Raw genomic sequence first — 19,434 nt, forward strand, 5'->3', positions numbered from 1 at the left:
ATCCTTGAAAAAATACCATGACCCAAAGTCTGAATAGCTCTGCAAATATTGGTTGTTTCAGAAGGAGACCACCTCTAATTTGATGGTTTAGTAGAGCAAGGGCCTTTGAATCTAGACAAATCTCACAAAGCTACTAGATCAGCAAAACTTGTCATCAGTTCACGCATGCTCTAATTTTCCTGCTCACTGAAGTCTACCTCTTCTAAGCACCTTGTATTAGCAGGGTTTGGCTCTTGCATTTCCACAGACGTAAGGCCTTAAATTCAAGGGTCAGCTCTACAAATGGTTGATATATTACTTTGTAAATAGAGTTTCATCTATGGAATGGGATAAATATCTTCCTTATGTCTCATTGTTTTGTGAGTATTAAATTAGATAAATATATGAAAACACTTGACACAATGACTGGTTGGTAAACTTACTTTCTGCCCATTTCTTTTGCCCTCCCTTTTTTTCTCCTTAAATTGAGAAAGATAGGATCTTATTATGTCATTCACTTGAATGTTTTAGTGCTATATCACTCTTCCATTACTTTTCCCCAAAGTATATTTTTAAAAATCTCACAGAAATAAAGTAGTGATTAAGTTTAAATAATTGATATTTCTCAATCCCTAGACAGAAGTATATCTAATAACAGTAGGTTTGTTAATCCTTGACTGATAATGACTAGAAAATAAAGAAGTATTTCTAATTGGGCAATCCATCCAATTGGCTCTCACCGTGTACCAATGGATTATTTTTTTTCTACTTATTTCATCTTTATTAAAGCTACAACACAGAGAACATTAGTTGAGTTTACTTTGTAACTGCCCTTTCTCATTATTCCTGACCTGTATCTAACTAGCAGACAGTTACTTTTGATTCTTCTGAGAAAGTTCCTAAAGCATTGCTTTTCTTTATAAAATAACCTTCCTGAAGGTAATGCTAATTTTAACTACTGATCAAGATGGCCTTAATGTGTCCCTCAGTTTGGCTAAACTTCAGACAGGATTTTTCTTTACCATAGGCCCCTAACCTCCCTTTTCTGAAAACATTTACTTTAAGAAGCTTGAAATTATAAATTCTTTCTCTGCCCCTTTGAGATGTAAATTTTCTCCTAGTCACTTGATAATTTTCCAACCCAGAAATGTCTTTCTCAAGGACCTGGGAGTCAGCTCTTTGAAATATAACCTTCAAGAAAGGTATTGCCCCTAGTTCCCAGTCTCTGTGGGGAGTATAGGAGCCTAACTTTGATAAGAGCCAAAGCAAACAGAGATGGTCTAATTATATTGACCAACCTCTTCCCCAGCATCCTCTACTATTTTTCCTACAGCTCATCCTGGCATCTAAAAACTTCCATGCCTTTTGTTTCAGCAGAACGGAGTTCAGTGTCTCTCCCCTATTACAGAATCATCTTGAGTAAAGTACTCCTTGCCTGTTTAACCATCTGGTGCAATTTTTCTTTGACATCACTCCATCACATACTCCAAACTGCCTACCACTTTCAGATTAATCTTATAAAACTTTGTATATGTGCTGCTGAAGTGAGCACAATCTTTATAGAACTTTGAATCACTCCCTATTTCCTGTGGCATGAAGCCCACCATTCAAACTTCTCCACAGTCTTATACCTTCCAAACTCATTAGTGTTATCTTCCAATTCCTGAATTCTCTCCTCCAATAATATTAGTACATTTTCTTCCTAAACGTGGCTAACATTTCCCTATTTTGAGATTTCATGTGTCTTCTAATTTTTTTAATATTTGGAAATTTTATTAGACTGTATTTGCCCATAACAAATAAAATAGAAATTGTTTCAAGTCTTTGCAAATAAATTTAATACAGGGTATTAAGAACACCAGTGATGAAACTTCTGAGAAGTAAAGAAGGGCCACCTAGATAATGGAGTGATTAGTAGGAATAGGAATTTACTTGTACCCCTATGCTGGAAAGGCAAAGTTAAGGAGAGGGTTGTAAAGGCGTCCAGGGCCAGGTTAAATGATCATCAATGTCAGACCATACCAGTTCTGTCTCATTGGAGTTGGAGCCGTGGAAGTTACACAGTTGCTGCTGGAGAATCTTCACAAAGTAGAGGAAGAAAGGGAGAAATCTCATAGCTTATCCCTAAACTTCCATATACCATCAGTTGCTTCTTTTTGGCTGAGCCTGATCAGAAGTAAGCTGCCTGTATGAGTCTGCTATCATGTGATAGAAAACAGATTCAAGAAGGAACAATGACTAAATTCAAGAAAAAGCAGTCCCAAACTAGTATTTTTGCTTGAATGTTATGCAACAGTCTGTTTTCTGTATTTTTTCTAACTTTATTGAGATGTAATTGACATATAGCATTGTGTAAGTTTAAGGTGTACAACCTGTTGGTATGTTACATGTTGTGAAATGATTACCACAGTGGAGCTAGTTAACACACCTCCGTTACCTCGCATAAATAGCATTTTTTTTGGTGAGAACATTTAAGATCTCTCTTAGCAACTTTCAAGTATATAATACAGTTCTGTTAACTGCAATCACCATGCTGTAGATTAGATTCCCAGAAATTCATGTGCTAACTGGATATTTTACCCTTTGGTCAACATCTCTCCATTTCCCCCAACCCCAACCCCTAGCAACAACCATTCTATTCTCTGTTTCTCTGGGTTTGGCTGTTTTAGAGTCTACAATTTAGTTACATCATACAGTATTTATTTTTCTCTCTCTGACTTATTTCACTCATCATAATGCCCCAAGGATCCATAAATGTTGTTGCAAGTGGCAGGATTTTCTTCTTTTTCATGGCTGAATAATATTCCATCTATGTACATACCACATCTTCTATATCCATTTATCCATGTATGGACACTTTGGTTGTTTCCATCTCTCGGCAATTGTGAATAATGCTGCAATGAACGTGCGAGTGCAGATATCTCTTTGAAATAGTTATTTCATTTTCTTTGGATATATAGGATTGCTAATGTATGGTAGTTTTCTTTTTAATTTTTTGAGGAGACTCCATATTGTTTACCATAGCGGCTGTACCAATTTACATTCCCACCAACAGTGCACAAGGGTTTCCTTTTCTGCATCCTTGTCAACATTTGTTACCTCTTAGTCTCTTTGAGGTGATATCTCGTTGTAGTTTTGATTTGCATTTCCCTGGTGATTAGTGATGTAGAGCATCTTTTCATGAACCTGCTGGTGATCTGGATGTCTTCATTGGAAAATTTTTTATTCAGTTCTTCTGCCCAAGTTTTAATTGAATTGTTTGAAAATCTATATCTATCTATATCTATATATCTATATATAGATATATAGATATAGCCATTGTATGAGTTCCTTATATATTTTGGATATTAACACGTTATCAGGTACATGATTTGCAAATATTTTCTCCCATTCTGTAGCTTGCCCTTTCATTTTGTTGATTGTTTATTTTTCTGTGTAGAAGCTTTTTAGGTTGATGTTATATAACAAGTTGTATAACAAGTTGTATATAACAAGTTATATAACAAGTTGTATTTCTCTTGGTGATTTTAAGATTCCCTTGTTATCTTTAACGTTGACATTTTAATTTTAATATTTCTTGGTATGGATCTCTTTAGGTTGATCTGCTTTGGAGCTCTCTGGGCTTCCTGTATCTGGATGTCTGTTTCTTTCCCCAGGTTAGGAAAAGTTTTCAGATATTATTTCTACAAATGTTTTCTGCCCCGTTTTCTCTTCTCCTTCTGGAGTTTCCTATAAGGTGAATTTTATTCCATTTGATGTGCCATAAATCCCTTCAGCTATATTCATTATTTTCATTCTTTTTTCTTCCTTATTCTCTGATTGGATGAGTTCCTCTGACCTGTCTTTGAGTTCACCTATTCTTTCTTGTGCTTCATCTACTGTATTTCTAAGTTCAGTTATTGCATTCTCCAGTTCCGTGACTTCTATTTGGAACTTTCTTATATCTTCTATTTCTTCGTTGAAGTTCTCACTGTTTTCATCCATTTTCCTTCTGAGTTCAGTGAGCATTTTTATGACCATAACTTTGAACTCTTTATCAAGTAAATTACTTATGTTCATTTCATTAAGATTTTTTCCTGAGGTTTTATTTTGTTCTTTTTTTGGAGTATAGTCCTCCCTTTCTTCATTTTGCTTGACTCTCTGTGTTGGTTTCTATGCATTAAGTGAAATAGCCACATCTCCCAGTCTTGAAGAGCTGTGTGACAGATGAACCTTGTCATTTAACCCTGTCTACTCTTGGTTGCCTCTCAAACCTTTGTGATTGTCTAAGCAGTTTATTTTTAATAGACCTGGCACACCATCCCAGCGGTTGAGGGTGTGCCAAGACAAATGAGCAACCCAAAGTGGAGGATCTCAGGCAGCACCTAGATTCAGGTTGATAGGAAGCCAGAAAACTTGGTAACAGCTTTTAAAGAATGCAAATGTATTTAGTCTTGTGAGATTGCAAGTGGAAGCCCTGCTGCGCCCCAGAAGCAAGCAATCTGAAGGTGTTCCCTGGGGAGCAGTCACAAGAAAACAGTGCTTCAGATAAGTGTACAAGCTCCATTCTGGGAGATAGCAGTGGACTGTAGTAAGGCAGAGTGAGGGTGGAGAGATGGCACCCCCAGCCTACCTTCCCCGAGAGCACATCCGTAGCCTCTAGATGTGTGCTGAACCTGAAGCCTGCTCTTAAGTCTTGTCCCTACTAGCAAATAGGCCTTTTTCATGTAAAGGCTGGGGCTGTGTCTCAGTCTGATGTGTAGTGGTACATCCTGGGGGTGGTATCCTGCCAAGAACTGTCTCTCCAATTGTTACAGTCCCATGGGACCCAGAAAAGAAATCCCTCCTGGCCTCCAGAGCCAGGTGATCAAGGAGCATCCCCTGAGTGGAGGCCACAAAAATGGGATCTCCTGTCTTGGAGATTCTGGCTCTCTGGAGCACATCAGAAGGAAAGTGTGAAGATGATGCTTACTGGCTGAGTGAGGCGGTGGGAAGAGTGCAAAGATGACACCATTTGAATAAAGGGAAAGAGGGAAAAGAAAAAAAAGAAAAGAAGAAAAAAATATATATATATAGCAAGACAGAGGAAGAGAAGGGAAGAAGGAGCCAGCTGGCTGGCGCACAAAGCTGTCACCTGCAGGAAAGGAAAAAGGGGAAAAAAGATGGCACCTTTCAGTTTTATCAAGGCAGAGAGAGAGCAGGAAGATGGCACCCGCCAGCCTCTGTCCCTGGGGAGTATTCCAGCAGGCCCCTGTTCCTCAGATTAATGCTTTAAAATTGGGAAGTGAGTCTCTTTCACCAAAAGTCAGAGTGCTTTTCAAAGGGCTGCTTCTACACTTGGCCCTGGGACAGGTGAGTCTGTGCACAGGCCCTTTAAGAGCTGTTCCTCAGTTCACCACAGCCCTGTGGGTCTCATGGGATGTGCCTTGTTGGTCTTCAAAGTCAGATGTTTTGAGGGTCCATCTCTCAGGTGCCAGCCTTAAAATTTGGAGTGCCCAATGTGGGGTCCATACCCTTCACCTCTCAGGAAGAAGCTCCAGGTTTTGAGTTCCTTCCTAATTGTGTGTCTCCACACCAAGGATGGGGTTTATGGCAAAATTGTGTCTCAGCCTTTCCTACCTGTTTTGATGTGGTTTCCCTCTGGTTTTCCTGATGTGAAGGGGTTGCTCCACCATCTTTTAGTTTTCTTCAGAGGAAATTTTTCCATATGTAGCTGTAGCTTTGGTGTGTTTGTGGGAGGAGGTGGGTTCGGGATCTTCCTATGTTGCCATCTTGAACTGGAACCTATTTAATATGTTTTAAATTTTGGTTTTCAGTTGTTCAGTTTGTTACTAGTATATGGAAATCTGATCAATGTTGTGTATTAATGTGTATGTATTGATTTTATATTCTGAGATCCTGCTAAAGCAAGCTATTATAATTTATTATGAGTCTACTTATACCTTCCTTGGAATTTTCTATGTAGACAATTATGTCATCTGTAAAGAATGACAGTTATATTTCTTCTTTTCTAATATGTATGCCTCTTTTTTCCTTTTCTTGCTGTACTACACTGACTAGCATCTAAAGTACTAAGTTGAAAACTAAGATAAGAGTGGACCTTCTAACCTAGTTTTTGAACTCAGGGAAAAGCATTCATTCTTTCACCATTTCATGTGATGTTAGAAGTAGGTTTTCTGTAGAGGCTCTTTATTAGGTTGAGGTAGTGCCCTTCTATTCCTAGTTTCCTGAGCACTTTTAATATGAAGGGGCGTTGAATCTCGTTCAGTGCCTGTTCTGTGTTAACTGGTGTAACAGCACGTGTCTCCTCTTTAGACTCAATCTGGTAGATTACATTGGTGAGTGGTCACCATTGAACAAGGCTTGCGTCCCTGGAATAAACGCCACTTGGTCATAGTCTGTTATTCATGTGGATGCTGATGGTAGGTATTCTTGTGGATTCCTTCTAGGAGGGTAAATTCTGGTTCCCCCAAAACGCCCGTGTTTAACCCCTCCTATGACAATATGTGCACGTTACCTTGTATGGAAAAATGGACTTTGCAGCTGTGACTAAGTAAAAAATCTTGAGATGAAGAGATTATCCTAAATTTTCTGGGTGGGCTATATATAAACACAAAGAGCTGTGTAGGAGGGACACAGGAAGAGTCAGAGTTGGAGAGACCATGTGATGAGGGAAGCAGAGATTAAAGTGATGCACTTTGAAGATGGAAGAAGGGACTAATTCCAAGGAATGCAGGCAGCCTCTAGAAGACAGAAAGGGAGAGGAAACAGATTCTCCTGTAGGGCTTCAAAAGGAACAAGCCCTGAGACACCTTGACTAATATCAGACTACTAAGCTGCAAAAACTTTCTTTCACAAAGGGTCAAGGAGGGCTGGGAGCACATATGTGCTGCCCACCTGGACAGAGGGGGACCTGTGAGGCTGACCTACAGATTCTGTGGAGGTGGAGAGACATGAGCCCCTTTCTTCTCCAAGCTCTTTGCAGGGTCCAGCAGAGAGTCATGCCACCTGTGGAAGCCTGCGGCCCCAGTTTTGCATGCTGGTGGTGTAGGGGTCATGTTCAGGGAATCTCTGTTGTCCTAACACCTGCCTGGGTCCTGGGGAAGGAATCAGAAGTCAGAAGCAGGAGAAGAGCCTTTGGCCAGCAGGGAAAGGGGGGTGAGGCCCAGGGCAGGTCCATAAAAGATCAGAGCATCTCAGTGCTTTAGGAGGAAGGGGCTTCAGAGGTGGGCCAGCACAGGCTGTGACAGAGGCTAAGCGGACTGGGAGGGGAGGCACTTCTGGGAGACAGCAGGGGTCTACTCCCTGCCCCTCATTGTTTGCTCATCTCACTCTAATGAGGGGGTCATTTCCCCTGCTCTGATGATTCGAAGCCTCTGCCGACACCCACAGGACGGTGACTGAGGCCTCCACACTCCTCAGCATGGATCCCAGCTCCCACTCAGATCTGGGGCCACAGACACCTCTCCCACCCCCTGCCGCCCCTGTGAGCAAGCTGTTCTTGTGAAACGTGGTCATAGTTTGTTAGGAGGACCTGCTTCCTATGGGGATACAAACCAGTGTTGATACCAGTACACACACACGTCCAGCCATGGGTGCAAAGGGAAGGGACAGTAGCTCTGGGGTGTCTTTGCAGACCCGGAGGCCCCGGACGCCAGTCCCCACGGCCACAGCCACATGGGTCCTCCTCCCTCAGTTGAACGAGATGCTGCTGCACAGAAATCCCACAAGTTCCACAAAGGGGCCCGACTGTCCTTTCCCTTATACACACCTTTAACGGGTGCCCCATGAATCTCCCCACACCCATTCCCCTTGTTGCATCCTCATTGGGATGAAGAGGTAGCTGCCTCCACCACTCTCCACATTGCAATAATCCCAGTGGAACTAGAGGATGCTCCCGCTACGATGAGGCAGACAGTCCCGTCCCCATGGCCAAGACTTTTCGTCTCTGGTCAGGCCACCCACAGAGGAAACCCTGGATGAGCGGAGGGTCATCCCAGCGCCGTCGTCTGGCCACATGAGGAAAGCAGAGAGAAGCTCCATAATGACAAGGGCCGTCTCCAGGCTCCATCCTAGAAACTGGTGAGTGTCCAGAGGGCTGAAAGGCACAAGAGCAGCTCTGCCTCCCCAGAAGGTTCAGGGATGCAGAAGACGGTACAGATGCCCCAGAAGGCCCCTAGCCGAGCAGGCGTTAGAGAAGGGGCTGATGAGGGGGTCCCTGGGGAAAGTGAGAGCTGTGCGTTCCCAGGGGCAGCCTGAGGAGTCCTTGTCTATGTGGAGGAAAGGTGTGGCCACCTGTAGACCCAGAGCTCCTGTGACCTCCCTCATCCTTCCTTCCTCTCAGGATCGCTCTCTGTGGAGCAGCTCAACACCAACAAGATGACAGTGGCCTGAGAGCATTTCCCACGAAAACGATCTTTGTTCACAATTTACATACATCACTCCAAAGGTCCTGCTCCCACCCACACCTGGCCACACCCACCTCCCCCACCTCCCTAACCCCCAACAATCCCGCTCCCCCTCCCCACCCTGGTGGTCCTGCCCCGCTCCCTTCCCCCCACATCATCCAGGATCAGCACTGGGAGGAGGAGGAGGAGCCCCTAGGCTCCCCAGGGGGCTGCCCTGGGGCCTCGCCCTGGAGGGCCAGCCCAGCTGTTCCCTACTGGCTGCAGTGCTTCTTCCTCCTCTTCCCACGCTTCTTTGTGTCAAACGGGTCACGCTTTCTCTTTCTCAGCTGTGAGGGGCGAGCCAGCCCCAGAGCCAAGGCTGGCCTCCCAGAGACGCCGAGGCCAGCCCCGGGGATGGGCAGCTTCTCAGCAGCGGCTGGGTGTCCACACAGAGCCCGCTTCCTCGACTTGGGAGCGGCTGGTGGAGCTGGGCTGAGGCCTCTTCTCTGAGAGGAGGGGGACTGGGGAACACTCTGGGCCCCCCAACCTCCAGAGGAAGCCAGGGCTGAGACATGCGCAGGACTGAGGGACATCCCGAAAGGCACCAGTATATGCTGAGAGTCTATGATGAAGACGCTTTGGAGCACCTCCTCGTTCTCACTGGACCCTTCCCTGGGCACTCGGGCCTCCCGAAGAGGAGAGGCCTTTCTGAGAACAGACGCATCCCTGGATCTCAGTAGAGGGCCGGTGCGCCTTTGACCCTGGGGAGGGGAGAGCCATACGGGCCGGAATATAGAGAACTCCTGACGTCCTCCAGAGGGAACAAAGACTTTGGGCCTGCACAGGGCAGTGTCTGTTTGCATGAGCCTATGAAGAGCCTGAGAATCAATCTCTGGTGGGCAGGCTTCATCACTGACCCCTAGATGGGGGTCTTGGTCGTGCCTCTGGGCACCTTGGCCGGCGTCGGACTCAGAAGGACTTGAGGCCATTCCGGGTGCACTGTGACTCAGGGCTGCCCGCACACCGTCGTCCTCTTTCAAGGCCAGGAGTCGTTTCTGCACCAGCTGGTAGGAGGGAGGAGGACAGTGACGGCTCCACACACACGTGTGAGAGGAGGAGCACTGGGCAGTGGGACAATGGCCCTGGGGGGGAGGAGGGGACGGGCGACCCCAGGACTCGAATCCAAATACAGACACTGTGGCAGTCCGGCCATTCTCCTGCAACTGATTCCCAGCTTTGTGACCTTCCCTCCCCTCCCGGCTCCCTATCCTCTCCTTCCTTTCACCCTGCACTGCACCCACCCCAGAACGGGCCCTTCCCCATGCCAGGTGTCCCAGGCAGGGGAGGGATGGACAGCGCTATGTGGCCCTCCTGTTCTGGGGCCCTACCTCTCCCCTGTTCACTGGGGTCCCTCTGTGCCCTGGTCTTCCTGAGTGTCCCTTGTGTCCCCTGTTCTACCGGGGATCCCTCCCTCCTCTGGCTCCCCTGGGTCATCTGGGTTCCCCTGTCCCCTGGATCACCTGGGGTCCCCCTCCCGTGGGGTCCCCTGGCTCCCTGAGTGTCCCTCTCCCTCCCCTGTCTCACTTCTTCGGGGGTGAGCCCTTCCTCCTGCTCCAGCTCCTTCTCTAGGGCCAAGAGATCCAGCTGTGGGTCTGGGGAAAGCAAATCTGCCAGGAATCCAGGGTGAATGACTGCCTCCACCTAGAACAGAAAGAAGAGGCTGTGAGCATCCTCGGCCAGGAGTGGCCTGTGAGACAAGAAGGCCAGGAGGGAAAGTGAAAAGCAGAGACCCACCCCACTCTCCTCCACAAGGCGGGGATGGTCAGCGCGCACACGCACACACACACACACACGCAAACATGCACATACACAGTCACACACAAAAGAGCACATATACAGAGGCACAAACACAGACACAAAGGCATACACACAGATAGACACAAACATATACACACAAACATCTGCGTAAACCTCCCCTAACACCAGGCTCAGGAACAAGGAGCTGAGCTTAAGTCCCAACGGCCTGAGCAGAACCCAGATCTTGGGTGCTGAGAGTTCCATGCCCTGGCATCTTGCAGACCCCAGTCTCCAGGCCTAGCCTACTTTGGTGACAAAGTCCTCCTGGGAACACAGCTTGTCGATATAGCTTAAGAGATCCGGGTCCGAGTAGGTGCCGTCCTCTTCCTGCTGCAGCTCATTTCCGTCCTCTCCCCATTCTGCATCTGAGTCGCCTGTGGCTGAGTGGACGGGCCCCACCAGCGCCTCCATGATGTCCATATACTCCCTCACAGCCTCAGGTGGAATGTCCTCGGGTGCCTTGGGCTCCGGGGGTCGCTGGGACCCGTGTGGCTTCGGGCGGGAGGGCTGGGCCCAGGGGCCGGACATCCTGGGAGCACAGGCTGCGGCAGAGCAGGAGGAAGGGAAGGAAGGTGAGGGGCTCCCGGTCTACCTCCTGACCACCGAGCGCACGCTGGTGAGGGCACTGTTGGGGGACATTGATGTGGGTGTGGGGGGGTCAGGACCACCTGAAGCTTCATGCACAGTTGGAGGGGGGAGGTAAGGGGGCATCTAAGAGAGTCACATATAAGGAAGTGGGGAACCTCCAATTTTCTAGGGGTGTCCCCATCAAGCCCACTTCTTAGGCAGACTTTGTGTGCAGTCCTTTGACAGGGAGGCGTGAGAGAAGTTACAAGATTGACCAAGTCAATACCCCGTAGTAACAAAGGGCATCTGAGACCCCACCCCCCACCCCCCGCCTCGGTGGCTGTTTTGCTTGAAAGACCAATGCCCCTGTCTTGAAGGAAAATGATCCACATGGGAAGAGTGGCCAACCCTGGGCCCCTGTTACCTGTGCGTTCAACTCCAGTGGGAACCTGGGTGGCCGGCTGAAGGCCCACTTTCGGGGCTGGGGGCCCCCGAGGATCCAGCTTCGGTGGGGCTGGAGGAGGCAGGCCCTGCGCGCACTGCATCCACCGCAACTGCTGGATCTGTATCTCCTCCTCTGCCTCAAATTGCATGAACCTGGGGTGTGACGGAGGCACAGGCCATCCTGAGAAAATGGCCTGGGTTCTGGAGCCCAACAAAGGCAGCCAAGAATGAGGGATTGGGAGAGGATGTGCCTTGGGGCTGTCAAGGCCCTGTGAGGTGCTGTCCACAGCAGAGAGCTGCTCCTGGAACTGATACAAGATCTGGGACCCTTCCTGCCTCACCAGCACTGGAGAGCATTCAACAGCATAGAGCCAGGTCGCTGCATTGAACCAGGTCAACGGGACACATGGCTGACCCAGGGGGCACCCTCCCCATGCCCCCCATCCAGAGCCACATGAAGGGCTGACAGCCAGAGGCTGGAACAGGCATGTGTTCCCCACAGGGGTCCTTGCCCAAATCCAGGACCCTGGGTTGGGACTGAGAGTTCTGGAACGTAGACCTGGAGACAGGGCTCAGGAGAGGCTGGACGATGTGGATGCTGAGCTTAGAGGACAGGCCTTCCTTTCCTCTGAGAGGTGCTTGTTTGTTTGGTTTTGTTTCTTAAACCAAGGGGATTACCGTGGAGCAAACACTGGAAGGGCCAGAGACCCTTGGGCTGATGACAGCTGGCTTCCCCAGCCTCTTGAGGGATGCCAGGGTACCCACTCAGGCCACTTTTCGTGAGGAGAGGGGGTCCCAAATCTATGTCAGTGGCCGCCAGCCAGCCACCACTAAGGAAGCAGCAGGCTGGCGGGTGGAGCTCTTTCCCCAGCCCAGCCCATATGGCCGGAGTTGGACCCCTACTGGACTCACAGCTTCACCCTGCCCCGTCCTGAGACCTTCATGTGAGGGCAAGGGTAGGTCAAACTCAGGGGAGGGCAGAGCTCGTGGTGGAGGAAGGACAGAAGACCCAAACTGTCAAGGTGAGGGAGGGGTTTCTGGAGGACTGTAGGGCCTCTGGGCTGCGGGCCCCCCGTTCCGAGCGACAGCCCTTCTCCTTTGTCCTCTCTGATGAGCACCCCCACGGCCAGACCCTGCCCTCACCCACTCGCTTCACCCTCCACGCAGCCCCTGGGCCCAGGACGCTGACTCACTTTTGCGCCATCTCGTAGTAGATCATCCGGTCAGAGTTGCTAATGTGCTGCCATTCCTGCACGGCCCTGCACAGTCCCTCCTCCAGTGTCATGGTGGGCTTCAGGCGGGCCAGGGATCGAAGCGCTGGGCTGTAAGCACTCGGGGTCAGTCTCTGTGCCCAGCCCAGCCCCCACCTGCCTGACCCCACCCACCAATGTGGACCACACATCACTCAACACAGCATGACTGAGCAACAGGAGAGTGAGAGGCAGGTGTCTGGGAGAGCAGAGACAAGCCTTCCCGGCTACGGCTGTCACCGCCTCACACTCACTCGAGGATGACCATCCACTCCCAGGCTAGAGCTGGGACACTGTGCCTTGGGGAGCTCTTTTCCTCTTCAAGGCTGCCTTTTCATAATAAAAATCACCATCATCAGTGAGGCGTGGCATGTGCCAGGCAATCTGCTCACACTTCATAGATTAGCCCAAGGAGTCTTCTGCACGGTCCTCTGAAGGTGAAGTGTGATTGTCCCCTTTTTACGAGGGACCGCAGGTTTAGGATGGAAATGCCTGCCAGGCTCACAACTCTAGTGGGAGAGAGCCCATGCCCTTAGGAGAGCTCTACCATCACCCTGTTCCTAGTGGAATTCTCCACATCAACAAAGTCGAGGCGTGCATGAAGCGCTCTCCTGGGCCCCGCGCTCCTCCCCCTTCTCCGAAGTGACCTCCCCCGGCCACGTACACTCAAGTGCTGTATGAAAGGAGACGTCAGCACAGGAGAGTGTGGCATCCACTCCTTGGCTCCTCAACTTACACCACGACCCTCTCTGACTTCAAGTCTTCAGGCCATATTACCAGGAGAATCATGGAAGAGCAAGCTGGCTAGACTCACAGAGGGGTGGGGTCAGTTGAGATAAGGCACATTTCAGTCATGATGTCATGGACTAGCAGGCTCGCCCGTATGACTGACAGTGTGCCTTTTCGTGGCGTGGACATCGCCTTCACACCTTGCTTCCAGTATCCCTAGAAACCTAACCTGCGAGTCCATCCCCAGTTCCTCTTTATCTAAGAGCTCCGATAAGCTCATGACCCCCTGAGCGTTCACTCACATGAGAAAGCAGGAAAGAGCTTCTGCATCAGGACTCTGGGGAAGGTGTCTCCGGGCCAGTGGCTTGAGGCGCTGCCACCGTCGGAAGTTACTGTACACGCTCTGGTGGTTAGAGCAGTCCTCCTGCGAGGCATAGGGCTGGTTGGTGTCCAGGCTGCCCTCCCTGGAAGTGCCACGTGGCCATGGCCCAGAGTTCACTGGGCGAATGTTAGGGGCCATCTGGGCAGCTGGTGGTGGAGCTTGAGGAGGAAAGCCTGGGGTCCAGCCTCCCTTGCCAGCCTGAGTAACTCCAACAGCTGGAGCAGTCACAATGGTCTCCATCGCAGGGGTTGCTAAGAATATGGGTGCAGGACATGCAGCACTCCCGCTGAGGGCCCCTGGAGCGCTCCAGTTGAGGGGGCCCTGAGGAACGATAAAGGTCTGAGCTGGGGGGGCCTGCACTGGCCTCCCTTGTGACCTGACTTGTACAGTGAAGTTGCAAGCCCCAGGGGCACTGGGGCCACAGCCACCATTAGCCACCAAAGGCATCCTGGGGAAAGCTGGCAGCCACAGGCTGCTGCCAGGAGGGAATGCGGGGGTGATGAGAGGTGGCAGGTGCTGCTCCCAGGGTGGCCAGTGCTGGGCGCCAGGAATGGGTGGAGGAAAGGACACTGCCGTGAAAGTAGACAAGGAGGCACCGGGGTTCATGGTGACATCCGTTCCCAGCACTGCAGATGCTGTTGAGGCAAAGGAAAGGAGTGAATGGAGGAGGAGAATGGGCAAGTGGGACTGAGGCTTTCTGCGGCATCAGAGTGTAAATCTCCACAGATGAGAGACTCTTGGACAAGGGAAACTGCAGCGTGCAAATGTCTTCAAGTGATTTTCATGCCCTGACCTCCAGTTGAGAATTATTCCACTGGTGACCCCACGCCCATCCACCAAGCTCCCTGACCCCTGCCTGCCGAGAAGAAATTGCCTCAGCAAGCACTCACTTGGAGAGCCTCCCTAAGGCACACCCTGGCACCTAAGCCTCACAGGCTGTCTCCCAAGACCTGGAGCTGTGTGGACATCTGCTCTGTGAGAAATGCCCCTCAGCCGGCGTACTAGCAGGTGGGGCCTTCTGCAAGGTAAGTTCTAGGCCCCCAAAGGCCCTTTGTGGACAGGCACTGTGTAAAATATTAGGGCCCCACCTCCTCCTCAGTCCTCCTTTTCCTGATGCTCAGTATAAATCCCCTCTTTCTTTCCTAGCCTCACAAAACAAAACAAAATGCTGGAAAATATCTCTAATGGAATCCTGATACAAACCCATGACACTGGCCCAGAAAGCACCTGCATCTCCGAACAACCCACAGCAGATACGTAACATGGGCCAGGTCCTGCCACCCCTTCCCCAGTGCCCAGAGTCACTGTCATCAGTCAGGAGTTCTGTTCCTAGGGGCTTGGGGTGGTCTGAGAAGTAGGCGCGTGTCCCTTAGATTCTGTCATTTCACAGCCAGTGATGGCTGCAGAGGATTAAACAAGGGCCAGGGAATTGTCATGTTACATTGGTCGTGGGAGTATAGACTGCCTGTGGTCCTTCCCCTTCCAGCTCCCAATAACGGAGAGACAATCTGAGATGCAGGCATAAGCCAGATGCCATGGCGATCAAGTTGTCTGAAACACATCCCCGTTCAGGAGAACAAGGTACACACCACGGTGCACCTAACTCACCAGAACAGATGTCATAGGACGTTTAATAGTAACACAGAAGATCATCTTCCTGATCCTGGGCTACACTCCTTCCCCCTTTAAAAGAGGAAGCAGGCTTCATAGACATTCCACCCGAAACAACCCCACTCCACATCTGTTCCCTGTCCATGAAGGAGTGACCTGAAATAGGAACAAACTCTTCCTCTCAAGGCAGCCTGAGGGTCCACCATGAGATACTGGACAAGATGAAGTAGGTCTGAAGTACTGCCATTCCACAAAAGGAAGAACAATTCAGAGCAACTCAGGAACCTGAGCCCTCTCTTGGCTGAAGTTACTCGTAATGGTTGCCCATCCCCTGTTGAATCCAAGGCAACAGTTACCTGAACTGACAAGTGAGCTCTGGGCTGGGAGGAGTGGACGAGGTGTGGGCTGCGGCAGTTAGAGTAACCCCCTGCCTAGCTCTCGGAGAGGACACTTCACTGCAGGTGTAGCCACACACAGCCCCATTGAATAGTTTTCTCACCAAGACCATCTCTCCCCACGGCCCCCTGAGATACAGTATGCTCCTGTTCAAACCCCTTTGAAAGATATGGTGAGGCAAGCTTCAGGTGCCTGAGGAACACAATACAGCTCTAGGCTTTCCTCATGACCCTCCCCGTGTCACCACCAGGACATCACACACATCCTTACACACACGTTTCAAAGTGGCTTGTCTCCCTTCTAGAAAGAATCAGACTGTCTGCTGCCATCCTTTCTCCATAGCCAGGGCAATTCCTCTGGATCCACCTCCAACGACCCCTCCTCCCCAGGGCAGTCTCAGGTTTCTTCAGGCTCCCCAGTCTCCCCAGGTGAAATGTCCTTGTGCGTCCAGTGCTCTCTTCTCCCTCTACTTCAGTCCAACTAGGTGCCCACAGTTAAGTGTAACATGTGAACCTGAAGGATGTGAGGATGGCAGGGTCTCTGAGAACACACCCCCAGCCTATAGTAGCTTACCTCCTATTGAAGCCATCCTGCAGGCTTGGGCACGGACTACTGCTGCCTGGTAGCCTCAATGAGAAAAGTCAAGACCAGGAGCCAGAGAGCGACCTGCTTCAGCAAACGCTCGGGATCCAAGTCAACGAGGGACACGTTTGAAAGTAAACAGGAAAATGCGGGCTGAACCGTTCTGCGGTGGGGGAGGGGCAGAGGGCACGTGGGTCGGGGTGGGGTGGCGTGCGCTGGGGGGACATTCCACGAGGGCTCTGGCAGGTAGGCAAGAACCGGAAGTTCCTTCCACCTCCCACAGTGGCAACACAATTGGCGTGTGCCTCTTTAGGCAGTTTATAAACTGTTGTTTTGATTCACGGCACCGAGGTTGAGCATGACAGTCCCTTCCTTTCACGTCTTTATCCATCAACCTAGGTTTTGTTTGTTTGTTTGTTTGTTTGTTTTGCGGTACGCGGGCCTCTCACTGTTGTGGCCTCTCCCGTTGCGGAGCACAGGCTCCGGGCGCGCAGGCTCAGCGGCCATGGCTCACGGTCCCAGCTGCTCCGCGGCATGGGGGATCTTCCCAGACCGGGGCACGAACCCGTGTCCCCTGCATCGGCAGGCGGACTCTCAACCACTGCGCCACCAGGGAAGCCCTGGAGCTTTTATAATGAAGGAAAACTTGTATGATTTGCAACCAATAACTTCATACTAGAGGAATGGTGAGGCAAAATATTGTACCCAGGCACTCGAGAAAGGCAGGCTTCCTTGTTGCTTCCTCCCTTTGTTCAGTCATTCAACCAATTATTTACAAGATTCTCACTCATAATTCTGATACAGTATTTGAAGGACTCTTCTCAAGGCCACTGATACAAAAATTGCACTGTGCAAAAATTAGCCAGTCCCAATACTGCAATCACTTTTGTAATACTTCAAAATCCTACACCCCACAGACAGAGATAATCAAATTAGCCCAAATGTAACTTGGGAAGACCAGTCACAGAAGGGAGTATCTAAAAGTCCTTTGGATCATGATCTCTGACTATTCCTGCACAGAAGGTGGGGGCGGGCATTGACTACTGAGAAAAAACATCTCTGGACATGCATCACAAGCCTCAGAAGACAGTTCATCTTCCACTCAATCACGAAACATTAAAGAAACGAAGAGATACCATGTTTGTGTCTTGTGGAGTTTTCAAGTCTGCACTTGGAGGCGCTTAGTGCTGTTACATGTGAGGGGTCTTCAGAGGCATCCTGTTGAGTGAGAAATGCTCTAATCTTGCATTTGACCAGAAAGCGGATCTGATGATTGAAGTTTCTTTGGGAAGTATTACAAAGTCAGGTCAGTAAGTTGATCCCGCTACTGTTTTTGTTGTTGTTGTTTTATTGTCAACTGAAATTCTGCAAGATATTATAAAAAAGGAGGGAGGGAAAATAAAATTGTTCCCATACTACCTGTTGAAATTGGCCCAGATTGTCAACTCTTTCTCAAAATTATTTTTTAAAAAACCCCAAAACCGTACAAAGGAAACACCTGTGAACACGGAGAAAAAATATTCTAGTAGAGTAAATGCGTTGGAAAAACTCTAGGAACGGAGTCAGGAGACAGTATCTTAAGAGTGTTTCCCAGGTCTGAAATTCTTTGCTAGCATTGTTCTTTAACGGAAACTTCAGGTGTGCTAGGAAAAAGGACCTACTGTTTTTTGAAAGGCATTAACAAGAACCAAGGAACGGCAGTCCAAAGGGCATGAAAGTACTTGCCCCAATTTGAGGCTACTGTGCTTACAGCGGAGCTCTCCAGAACTCTTTGTAGCTAAGTGCATGGGTTTCACGAGTGCAATATAAAACTCACGAGTGCACATTTCCCAAGAGCTGGTTTTAAGAAGAGACCGTCACGAAGGTTCCCAGCGAGGAGCGTCGCCAGAGAAGTTCCGCAGCTTGCCCGACCCTCCATTTCTGTCCTCTCCTGCAGAGACCTCCTAGGCCCGCGCACCCCGCGCCTGCACGCCCGCGCACGCCCACTGGGGCGGGTCTCTCGGGCACGGCGGACCGCCGTCCTCCAACAGCTCCCGGCGTCTGCTGGGGCAGTTTGCTCCGGAAGACAGGAGCGCATGCGCGAGCGCGGAGGGTGGGGCCCCAATGGCTGTCCGGCGGGGGAGGGGCCTGTCATGGCGGCCTGTAGAGTCAATTCTAGGAATCCTGAGGTAAGGGGTACGGGGACTTTTCACCCCTCAGGTGTCACCGCTCTGCACTGTTGTTCACCCTGTGGGTTATTTGTGCCCTTGTCCATGTAAGGAGACTCCCCACAATGTGGATTCACGCCCCCATAGAGCTCGATTCCCTTGAGATGTTTACCCCAGGATTATCGGCACCACTGGGGAGCCGGCTGCATGAAGGGTTCAGTGATTGCGGGGCCTACAGTGGGGGCTAAATAGTGTGTGCGAGCTATTAAACAGGTGCCGTTCTAGTCTGCGCGTTGTGAAGAGTACAAAAGCTAGAGGGAAGTTCTTGCGAGTTGAAAACCCTCATCTGGTTCCGAAGGTGTAGCTCAGGTGATTGGAAAATGAGTGAAGATGGAAGGAACACACTCATCGTTTCACTAGTGTCTTCCTTCTTATCATAAAAACATCAGTCAACGCTTAGGTTCAAACTGCATTCTTTTGTCGGTGATGCGAGCAACTTTGCTGAATGTGGTAATAAGCATGTATTTGTAGTCTGGTGTCAAATCATGATTGATTTGCAAGCATAGATGGGGTCTGTACATACTTAATTGGTTGGTGGGAATCTGATAGGTAGTCAAATGTGTGGGTTGGTTTTGTCCGTGGATATTTGTGTTTGAAGGGAGGTCATGCCTGTGTTTTTGTGAGAGTGTGTAAGAGTGAGCGTTGTATTTGGAGGGTGTTGAGATGTGACGCAGGCATACTCAAGGAGTTGGTGGTTAGGTGTTTGTAATTTGGTGTTTGGGGAATATGTTTACATGTGTTTTTTTCACCCCTGAATTTGGGGATTTGTGTGTGTGTAATGGTGGATTTGGAAGGATTATCTGCATATGCGTAAGGGCCATGTCAGGAAAAGTAGTGGTGTATATTACTTTGGGTGTCCAGTCTGTTAATTTTGTATATTTGGGGAATGTAGGCTGATCATTTGTGTATTCAGGGCACGTTGTATGGTTATGGGGTGTTTGTGGGTGTGCATTTTCAGGAGCTGTGTATGTATATTTGGATGTGTAGAGGGCAAGTCTGTGACTATTTTATGGGGCTGGTGGATGTTGAATGTGTAGGTATGTTGTGTTTGTATGATCCTGTAT

At 49.4% G+C, this 19,434-nt stretch overlaps 1 protein-coding gene and 1 pseudogene across 2 annotated transcripts in view; one reads left to right on the forward strand and one right to left on the reverse strand.

Annotated features, from left to right (window-relative positions):
• LOC308620762 (centrosomal protein of 78 kDa-like) overlaps positions 1-19,434 on the forward strand; it is a 423,604-nt pseudogene that overhangs the window by 75,186 nt on the left and 328,984 nt on the right. The window lies entirely within an intron of this gene.
• Positions 8,555-18,240, reverse strand: LOC308620061 (NUT family member 2G-like; the record flags this gene model as incomplete). Its single annotated transcript, XM_081239400.1, has 3 exons — positions 8,555-9,409; positions 9,930-9,997; positions 18,150-18,240. 3 exons carry the CDS (start codon positions 18,238-18,240, stop codon positions 8,618-8,620), a joined length of 951 nt encoding a protein of 316 aa, XP_081095526.1. The 3' UTR covers positions 8,555-8,617.

This window comes from Mesoplodon bidens, assembly GCF_964165515.1.
Source record: "Mesoplodon bidens genome assembly, chromosome: 7".
Lineage (NCBI taxonomy): Eukaryota > Metazoa > Chordata > Mammalia > Artiodactyla > Ziphiidae > Mesoplodon > Mesoplodon bidens.